A 10,781-nucleotide genomic window follows, 5' to 3' on the forward strand; every position below is an offset into this window, starting at 1 on the left:
TTATCACTAATTTTTATATATTATTAAAAGATATTTTGTTCAAATAAAATTATAAATATTTAATTTAAAAATATACGTTTTATAAATAAAAAAATTATTTTATTTAAATATTTCGTAAAATATAAGAAATGTTTCAGAATAAAAAAAAATGTGACACGTTGAAATCAAAGGAAGAAGGGTAGGTCAAAGTTGAGATTTGATAAGAGTTACGTGTCCCGTTGGGGATGTAATCAGTGTCCCCCTACGGGTCTTTCCAATTTTTTTTTTCTTTCTAATCAATATCCCCCTGCCTTCTTCCGTAGAATCAGGAAACTGAAATTAAGGATAAGGTTTTCTTTTCATTCTTCTTTTTTTCTTTAAACAAATTTCAAGAAAAAAAAATTTTCAAGGACAGGGCTTTTGTTTTTGTTTTTGGTCTTGATTTTTAAGAACAAAGCAGCAACCCATGAACCTATGTGGCTTTGAAGTTTTGGTCCTTTTCTTTTTTGGGGATCTAGCTATTTGAATTTGTTGATTGATAGTTTGAGGATTGAGCATGGGCCTTTTATTTTTAATAATATAATATTATATAATTGAATGCAAGTATAAATATTTTATACTGAAAATTACATCTAAAATACAACCTCCTCCTGCCCCTCTCTTCCAAAAAAAATTGGATGAATTACGAGTTGACAAACTCAGCTTATTTTGCACACATAATAATGAAGAATATTTCCCTTTTTGCTATATTTATCATTAAAGGCACAAGCTTCTTAAAAAGAGCTTCTTCATAATACATAGATTATACAGGTCTATTCGGCTAGCAGGATTTAAATATCCCCTGCTAAAGGCATAGAGAATCTAAAAAGATCTCCATGAAAATCTATGTAAATCGGTGAATAAACATATCAAAGTTGATGAATTTGAATAATGAAAGATATATACTCGCTTGACTTTCAATTTTCCGGTTCAAATTCTTGTGTTTAAAAAAGAAAAAAAAACTAATAATAATTAAACACATAATGATGATGATGATGATTATTTTGATTTGGAGGTGCAGGAATTGTGAATGTAACTCCCATTCAAGGGATGAAACTTGAGTTTACAATCAAGGTAGCACCAAAACTTAACAGAACCAATCAAAGGCCCTATCCTCCATTGAGTCCTAGCATTACCCTTGAAATCAAAGGTCGCCAAGTTGAGCTTCCAAGAATCAGTAACCGCCTGCATTTGTTCCGGCGTCAACGGTATCGCCGACGATTGGACAAAGTAGTTAAGAAACTGTGTGTTGTTTTTGGGTACATCAAATGGGTCAGCAACCATCATTGCTACGGGTTGACCTTGGAAGCTAAGGTTGAACCTTATGTCGGAAAATGATGCATGTGCTTTCATGTTTTCGTTCTGCGCCATCACTTGGATCCGGAGTTGGGTTTCGAGGATTCCGGTGTAGTCGTTTCGGAAAATGTCTAGGTGAGCATTTGTGACGGTTATTGTCGGTACCCTTGGTCGGATTAGTATGTACCCTGCAAAGACTACTATGCCGGCAACAATCACAGCTAGGGCTATGATTGTGCATATGATGGCTAGTAGCCATATTAAAGGGTTCGTGTGGCCTTGTCGGCCCACACGAAGCCTTCGGTTATGGTATCGTGTGGCCCCATCACGACTTTCAAAGTCGCGATGGTGGCGATTCTGGTTGTGGTTGTGGCTGTGGCTGTGGTTGTACGACCCTGACTCGGGGGCGGGCTGCATGGGGAATGGTAAGGACAAAAGAATCAAGAATCAAGATCAAGCCATGTGGGGTCTATGGAGATAGAGAGTTATGGGATTTGGCAATGGGAATGGCAAAGGTTAGAAGAAGAGGTAAGGAAATAGTGTTGAAAAAATTGGGTTCCTTAACTCTAATTGGTGGGAAGGTTTTGGTATCTTCTTTTCCTGGCTTTAAAGCATTTGGTTTGTGTGCTGATTTTGTTGTAGCTACGTTTGTAGTATACGCTTATCTCCAACTAGGTATCTTTTGGTTTGGTTTATATATATATTTTTATAATCATGGGATGGGAAAAAGGAAAAGGAAATGCTAAACTTGTATTGCGAAATACCAACTCTGTTGTTGCCCCTTCCCAGCTTTCAACGTTGAAAGCTTTAATCCGGAATGGGTTGTTCCTTGTTGGATATGATTGATACATTTTCGCTGCTCACTATTTTTCCTTTATTATAATCTATGGAATCTTTGTTTCTACTTAGTAGTTGTTACATTTAGTGAGTTTACCATTTTAAATTAAGAGAAAGTATGATGAGGGAATGCATGTATTGTACAATATATACAATAAAGAGGATTAAATTACAATTAAAATTAAATCATAGTCAATTAATTAATTTTAAATAGTTTTTAATTTTAAATTTAAAACAAATTAGAATTGCAATCAATTACACTAACACACAAATTCTCTTTTTCTTTTCAACAGTTAGATATTCATTTCAATATGTATCTGAATGGTTAATTTATTAAACAAAATGAATGATCATTCTGCGTATATAATACCACTTATTGATTACATGATTATTTTTACGCACAAATATCGGAGATTCTTGTCTACATATAACTGGATGTTCATAATTTTTGTACGCGTGAATGGTTGGTTTTGGGTGCAAGAAATTAAATTTGGTGTTGCAGTTCGTGTCCGCCACGATGACCAAGTCACGGTCGGATGTTCAGTCGTGTTTGGTGCAAAGCAATTCCTTCCCGCAAGGGGGTAGGAGCCCAGTTCGGGTCGGAAGAGTTGCGCGCGGAGACTGGACTGCAGTCACGATAGGATGTGCAGCGGCGACGATGCGAAGGAGTTGCGGCCAGTGAGAGAGGATGCTTGCAAAGAAGGGTGGGCGATGCGAGTCTGCCAGGCGCGGATGCAGGTTTCAGCGCACATGGTCCGAGGGGCGTGTGGGTTCTGTGAAGCGAACGGGAGGGTTTTGGGGAAAAGAATAACTGTGAGAGCAAAAGGGTTAATGAGAAAAAATTAAATTATGGATAAAATTAGTGGTAGGGTAAATTGAAACTGAACATGCCATTTGAAATTAAGGTAAATAAGGGTTAATTTATTTTTTTAATCTATATTAGACCAAATAAACAATCTATTGTAATCATTGTACAGATACCTCATTATCTCCCTTGCGAGATTCATTAATTAATTATAATCAAGGTAACCTCGTCAGTTAGGCAGCATTTGGTTTGAGAGACATAGACACTGAAACATAGACATAGTGGTACACGGTGACACATGTCTGCTGTTATTTGGTGAGACACAGATTTTCGAAGGACACAGGAGGACACGGATAGACACGGAGACATTAAATTTGTGTACCTCCAATTTGGTGAGACACTAAGACATAACTTTTGAGACACTAATTTTTTACTCTTTTACCCTTATTGAAATTTTAAAATTTGTCCTCTTATCTCCTCAAACCTTTCTTTTTTCTCTTGCTCTTTTAGAATCTATAACTAAATTTATCTTTCTATTTTCTTCAAAAAAAAATTGTACATTTAATTTTTTATTTATTTAAATTTTGATTAATCTTTGATAAATTCTGAACTTTAATTTTTATTTTTTTCAAAAAAATATATATTTAATATTTGAATGATAATTTAAGATGATATTAGAAGAAATAAAAAATATTAAAAGAAATAAAAATTTAATGGTGATGACATGTAGTGTTTGTGATAATGGATGTACAGTAATAATAGTAAAATTTGTGGTAGAATGAAGGGTAATTCAGTCTTTTTAAAATATGTGTGTCTTGTTTTTTATTTTATCAAACATAATACATAAACACAAATATTTTATGTCCATATCTTTAATGTCTATGTCTTTGTGTCTATGTCTCATCATGTACATCAACCAATCGGAACCTTATGACATGTCACATGTTTCATTTTTGTTTTTGTCTGAAGAAAATGTTTCCTTATTTTGGGCTGACAATTTGGCCCATTTAAATTTTGGGCTAGATGTTACAAGGGCAAAATAGGTTGAGAGAAAGAAAAAGGGACTGGAAGCCCAAAGAAAAATAAAAAGAAAGAAGCTGAGTTACATTTGTAAAGTGATTGCTTTTCATATGACAAGTGACCCAACACTCCTTTGGTGTAGATTCATCTGGTAGCACCTTCCAAATCATTGCTCTTCTATCGTATTTCGTATTCACACATACCCCTATTAGCCGGTTTTTCATTTAAACAAAAAATTGAAAAGATTATTATTTTTCACGTTGGAGGACAAACGACGACAATAGTCAATAGAGATACGTGTGGCGCCAAGTCCAAAAAAAAAAAAAGAGAGATACGTGTGGTGCAGACCTTATAGAATTTCCCAAAGTTTCGTAGTTTTGCGAGAAAATACAATAGTTTGGTTAATAATTGCCTTAATAAACTAAAGAGGAATATTGTTTAATATGAACTTAAATTTAAAACAGATGTAAAAAACAAAAACAAATTAATTTCCAAAACTTTTAAAAAAATAATAAATTATTGTCCGAAATACATAAACAATATGAATGGTCTAAAATGTAAAAATAATTTAAAAGAAACCAATCAATTATACCTCAAATGATATAGTTTTTTCATATTTAGTTAAAAGATTGGAATTTGAGTCTCTAATTTTTGATAAAAAAAAATATAAAAATAATTTTCGGGAGAAAAGTGGAAAAGAAAAAGGAAGATATTTTACGATAACGATAGAAAGGAAAGGAAAGAGAAGAATGAAGTTTGCGTTGGAGAATCCAGATGGCGGTCTTAGCCTCCGTCAATGTGTCACACATTCACCGCACTTGTCTCCCTTCTTTTCTTCAAACATTTCTTCTTCGATTGAATTCAAATTAGCCTCTGAAAATGAAACTCCAGTGTCACACATTGCTGCGAAGAGCACCACTAACTACTTTTCCTTTCAATTCCACCTCTAATGGCACCACCACAACCCTAACCCTCTCTGTCTTTCGATGCCACCAAACTCATCCTCATCAACGCCTCAGATTCATTCCCGCTTACACCAAAACGGGACCCTCGCCACTTGTTGATGTCAATAACAACCAGGTACAACAACAACAACAACAAGAGCAAGAAGATCTAGAGGCTCGCGTTGAGAAGGTAATATAATCAACAAACTTAGGTTTCATGATCTTTATTTGACTTAGCATAATTGCTTTCTAATTTATTAGCGATGAAACTTTTAATTTGCAGATTATATATAGATGCCGCTTCTTGGCTATTTTTGGAGTCTTTGGTTCTTTAATTGGATCTTTCTTATGTTTCATCAAGGTATATATGTGTGTGTGCATTTGATTCATTGTTTCCACATATTTGATTCACTTAATTAGTTCTTCATCACCATGTAGGGTTCCACAATTGTTGCAGAGTCGTTTACCTCATACCTTGTAGACCGCACTAAAATTATCCAAATGCTCATAGAGGCTATTGGTAACTCACTCACTCTTCTTTAAACACCATATCATTTAATTTGTATGTCTGTTTCTAACTTGGGTTGTTGATGATGATGTAGATGTGTATCTTTTAGGAACAGTGATGCTGGTGTTTGGAATGGGCCTCTATGAGCTCTTTGTCAGTAATCTTGGTAGTGCAAGCTCTCTGCCTGATCAAGATCCTTCTCACAGATCAAATCTCTTTGGCTTATTCGTTCTTAAGGTGCTTGCTTTATTCTCACATTCTCATCAACTGCTTAGCTTCTACATCTTCTAAATTGTAGGCAGAGATTTGCTTATAGATTACTTTTCTTTGATTTTATGGATAACCAATGTTAAGCATGAACTAAATCTGGATCCCAAGTTGGGAGGAGTATGTTGGATTTTCAATGCTGGAGGTACACTCCGATGCTCAAATCAGAAATAGTCTAAAAATATAAAGATTAGAGGTTAATAGCATATTGAGCGAATGTTACAATCCTGGGATGACTTGATTGGGATCTCCCCGGATTTCATGCTTATTCATTGAGAATACAATTTAGAATGCACTCTGAAGCCGACATGCCCCTAGGGGGGTGTTCATGGTCCGTTTAGTGTCCTTGTCAGATATATAACCATTCATGTTGTCTTTTTCTATCTGCTTAAGTTTTTTGGATGAGTGATTTCATGACAGTCCTCAATCAGCTAGGAAGCTAATCCGTAACAATTGAAAAAATTAATCAGCACTAACGCAGTATAATCACTGGATTTTCAAAACTCAGCATACTCTCATACTCTATGAAGAGTATAGTACTGCAAATGTTAACTTCTTACTGTGTTCTCTTATTGGTCGACTCTATCATCTAATGGAATAAGACTTGGTTATAATTGTCTAAAGACAAAAAGATATGTTATTTACCTAGTACAACATTTCCCTTTTTCTTAACAAGCTCTGTCTCTTCCAAGTTAGTTACACTATATGTTGTTTTTTAATCAGGAGAGACCAAAATGGTTGGAGATATCAACAGTGAATGAACTGAAAACCAAGGTTGGGCATGTCATAGTGATGCTTCTTCTGATTGGTCTCTTTGACAAAAGTAAAAGAGCTGTTATACAAACTCCTCTGGATTTGCTATGCTTCTGTGCTTCTGTTTTTCTTTCTTCTAGTTGCCTCTTCTTGCTGTCTAAGCTGAATGAAGCTAAGTGATTCTCAGTAGATACAACTTTTCAGCTTCCACACTTGGGACAAAAATAAAGGATATACAAAGTCATACATGTATACATGTATGTCTACACTATACTCATAAGTAACAAAGTTAGGTGCCCTTGTCTTCACTGATATTATGTATATATAATATAACTACAACTATATATTAGTACAACTGTACGCATAACTGCATAAGTGATGTTTAATATATGTATGCATTTCCACTATTTTTGGTTCTTTTTTTTTAACCCGTTCTTGTGTTTTAATATACTATCTTATATTTCTTTCCATCTAGCCGGTTATAAAAAATATTAAAATATTATGTGTACATTAAAAATGTGTTATTTTACATATTTTTAATATGTATTTTGTATTATAGCATATTATTTGTGTATACATAACATAATATTGTTGTTGATATATTTGGTATTTTGAATCTCCTAGTGCACATAATATATTATTTTAATGATGTATTGAAAAGTGAAGGTAACAGATTAAAAAAAATAAAAAGGTAAATTAAATTTTGTTTAGAGCCTTTGAAAATGCTCTTCAATCTTTCACTTTGCTGAAAATTTTCGGCATTCAGGCCATATGGACTGGGCATTCTCTTTCCTAATCACCTATTTAGGGCAAGATTTTCATCGGATTAGAGACTAATGTTACGATATTATTTAATGTAGTTAAGAAACCAATTTTGTTAGAAACAAGAGACTTAACTGGAGAAATGATGGTATATTATTGAGTGTAATCAAGTTGTCTATTCAAATTATCTATTTAAGTTATCTAGAATGATACAATATAAAAGGGTATTTATAGGTACTAAGAGAATCGTAATAATAAAGACTTAATCTCCTATAATAAATATTCAGATATACTAAATAATACTAATTGATCCTAATTGATCTTAATTATATCCTAACATCTCCCTCAAACTCAAGTGATCACTTAGTTGAAACTTATTTAAACAACGAAATAAAAAAAAACATAAACTAATAGAACGGATGCAGATGAAACTGTCGGAACAAAGTGCAGACAGAACTGCCGCTTGCCGGAAGGAAGCGCAGACGAAACTGCCGGAAAGAAACGCAGACGGATCTGCCACAAGGAAGCACAGAAGAAACTGCCACGAGAGAACACAAACGGAACTGCCACGACTACGAGAGAACACAAATGGAGAAAACGCAGACGGAACTGTCGAAAAAGAGCAAAAACTATATGTTTTCTTCATGAGGATAGGTAAACAGCGGATGATAAGGTGAAAAAGCATCAAAAGATGACAAAAGGGAAAGAAGAATAGTATAAAAAAATGCAAAAATTACGATGATTTCACCGCAAGAAAAATAACATATCCTTTTCAAGAAGGATACCATAGTTCTCATACCATGTTAGAAAGGGGAAAGAGAGTAATAGAAAAAATGTTTGTGAGTATTCAAGTTGTCTATTCAATTTGTCTATAATAAAAATTTAATTCAGTTAAGAACTTAAGATTTAAGAAAACAATTAAACTCTTGTAAAATTTAATGACCAAATTTAACATTTTACTTAAAAAATATATAGAAAATTACCAGTAAGTAAACCAAGAATATTCAGTACGTTAATGGACACTAGTTCATTTGCTAATCCTTAGATGAGAGGTTACAAAAATATTGATTATATATTCGAAATTAACGCGATTTCGAGAGTGTTAAATTTGTACCTTAGTATGAGCGAGTAAATCAAATATCTTAAAATATTATATCCAAAGTTTTGATATGGAGAGTTGGAGACAACAGAAATTACTTAATAATCGATCAACAAAAAAGTTCATACATCCAGAAATTAAAAAATTACCGTCCAAAATCAAATATTTATTAATTAGTTCATTTTTATTGTTTATCGTACTTTATCCCATCCATAATATCTTGATGATATCATATGCATCACTAATCAATTACACCATCATTAAATATCATATGAAAAAAAAAGCACAAACATATATATACTATTCTATTTTTTATATATGACAATATAAAAATACTTATATAGTTATCTAATTAAGTTCATATAATTTTAAATAACATTTTAATGGATTTAATAAGCTATTTTTCTGATATGTTAATATATAATTATTTATATATGTATATATGTATAAAAATTATATTTATTTATGCATTGATTATTGACGCGTGTAATAATCTTTGGTGGGTTATGCATATAAAAAATAGATCTTCCTATTTTTTTAGTTATCTAGGCTGCCACTTTGGATTAAATGATGAATATATATGACTTAGGAAAAGTAGGGATTGTGATTGTCAAGATCATTTTTAATTTGGACTAAGCTAATCTCATAAAAGTAATGGAAAAAAATTAACAGACTCAAAGTGGTCCACTACATCTTGTTGATAATTACAGCTATATAATAAATAAATTAATTAATTAAAGCAGTGGTTCCAAATAAATAAATAATGTTATGCGCGTTTATCTTTTGAATTAAGAATATGTCTATCCAGATATGATGAGAAAGCTTTGATTAATTACTAATGTTCGTTCACTTAGTTTTTTAAAATTAAGATCAATTGCGGCACCAAAGTCCTATTTAGTACATACCATATGATGATTGAAAAAAGGACAAATGTTAAAAGAAATCAGATACCTGCGGCATATTTTTTTTGTTATGGAAGATTTGGCGTGTTGACCAAAGCAAGCCTGCCTTTTGAACACCCAATTTTTTTTATAATAAAAATATTGTATGAAACTAATAAAAATATTTATATATGATGAATAATATTTTAAGATACAAGTAAACTTCTATATTTTATGATCAAATAAACTTCTTTCAATTTTCATTAGAATATGGAAACAAAAAGAAAAACAAGCAAAACAATTTTCTTCTTCTTTCAATAGAATAAAATTTATTTGGAGTCCCCAACTACATTATTTATATATATACACGGAACAATATCATTTATTTGAAACAATTTTTTCTTCTTTTAAGTGACCAATTATTATTATTTTTTCCGTTCCTCCCATGAAACACAACATAGATATCATGATCATGATCACAGTCACATACCAACTTTCCTTTACTCTATCCACCTGAAAAAATTAACCTTACGTGGTGCTACATCCTGGCGCCATGCAACTCATCATAATATCAAATTTATAATATTTATTTAAATAAATTAATAAATTAATGACTAGACTAACCAACAAAATTGATTTCTTCTTTTAAAATATCTATAATTAAGCTTCAGACTAGATTTTTTTACATCAATGACATATAGTTAGCTACGGAGCATAACTTTCTTATTCAATATTATTTTTTACTGGAATTAAAGTAGAAGTTTCATTTGTTGTTGCCTGCATTTTTTTTATAATTTTCAAATAAAAATAAAACAATCAAATTTCATTTTTTATTTTTTTCTTATGAAATCTTAAAGTTAGAACATAGAAGCCTCTAAATATAAAAATATAAACCAAACAAACTTCTAATAAAAAATGTGTTATTTGCAAAATATTTTAAAATTTTTAAATATAAATTTGGAAATGTAAGATTTTCTTATTTAATTTGCAGTCTAAAATTATATCCATGGAAAGTTACATTCCCAAAAATAAAATTTGCTTCACTTTTATTTACTTTTATTTATAATATAACACAGTCTTGGAGAAGGCTTTAGAGGGGATGAATCATGAATGTAAATAAAAGAGGGAGTTTAAGATTTTTAAACTCTTATTCACGAGTAAATTAAAATAGATAAAGAAGAATAATTTGAAATTTTCATTATATATTTTTATAATTTTATCTATTATTATAATAATATATTAACTTTAATTTTTTCTAATGCAATTAGTTGAGAAAAAATAATAAATTTAAACAAAATCAAATAAAAACACATACTTAGAGACAACTTTTAAAAATGAGAGTTTTGGAAGGATCTAAAATGCTAATAAAAACCTCCAAAATTCTTCCTCCACCAAATAATAAAATTTGTGAATGAGTTTAACTTTCTAAAATCTTTCCTTCTTCTCTAAAACTCTTCAAAGACCAAATTTGTGAAAAACAATCTAAATGATTAAACAAAAATTTAAAATCTAATCAAATTAGTACTAATTAATATTAAGAAGGTTGTTTAAACCACCGCCAGAAGGCGGGTGGAGGGTGGTCAGCCTATCA

General features: G+C 31.6%; 2 protein-coding genes across 3 annotated transcripts; one reads left to right on the forward strand and one right to left on the reverse strand.

Moving 5' to 3' along the window:
- Positions 1–1,005: 1,005 nt before the first annotated feature.
- LOC107486977 (NDR1/HIN1-like protein 12) lies at positions 1,006–1,800 on the reverse strand. Its single transcript, XM_016107561.3, has one exon. The coding sequence runs from the start codon at positions 1,729–1,731 to the stop codon at positions 1,018–1,020; it is 714 nt and encodes a 237-aa protein (XP_015963047.1). The 5' UTR covers positions 1,732–1,800; the 3' UTR covers positions 1,006–1,017.
- A 2,919-nt stretch (positions 1,801–4,719) lies between these two features.
- LOC107487070 (uncharacterized) lies at positions 4,720–6,855 on the forward strand. Of its 2 annotated transcripts, none has more exons than XM_016107650.3 (5): positions 4,720–5,110; positions 5,204–5,281; positions 5,359–5,440; positions 5,523–5,665; positions 6,419–6,855. In XM_016107650.3, exons 1-5 carry the CDS (start codon positions 4,856–4,858, stop codon positions 6,626–6,628), a joined length of 768 nt encoding a protein of 255 aa, XP_015963136.1. In that variant the 5' UTR covers positions 4,720–4,855; the 3' UTR covers positions 6,629–6,855. The 2 variants fall into 2 exon arrangements, with proteins under 2 accessions (XP_015963136.1, XP_052117378.1); XM_052261418.1 differs by having other exon boundaries at positions 5,538–5,665.
- Positions 6,856–10,781: the final 3,926 nt, after the last annotated feature.

This window comes from Arachis duranensis, chromosome 5 (assembly GCF_000817695.3).
Source record: "Arachis duranensis cultivar V14167 chromosome 5, aradu.V14167.gnm2.J7QH, whole genome shotgun sequence".
NCBI classification, from domain to species: domain Eukaryota; kingdom Viridiplantae; phylum Streptophyta; class Magnoliopsida; order Fabales; family Fabaceae; genus Arachis; species Arachis duranensis.

What these genes read in the sequence shown, in the direction of transcription:
- LOC107486977 (XM_016107561.3), bottom strand. Translation starts at nt 1,731, where the DNA reads ATGCAGCCCGCCCCCGAGTCAGGGTCGTACAACCACAGCCACAGCCAC.
- LOC107487070 (XM_016107650.3), top strand. Translation starts at nt 4,856, where the DNA reads ATGAAACTCCAGTGTCACACATTGCTGCGAAGAGCACCACTAACTACT. An exon ending in TAGAGGCTCGCGTTGAGAAG is followed by an intron (nt 5,111 to 5,203) that starts GTAATATAATCA and finishes TTTAATTTGCAG; the next exon opens with ATTATATATAGATGCCGCTT. An exon ending in CTTTCTTATGTTTCATCAAG is followed by an intron (nt 5,282 to 5,358) that starts GTATATATGTGT and finishes ATCACCATGTAG; the next exon opens with GGTTCCACAATTGTTGCAGA.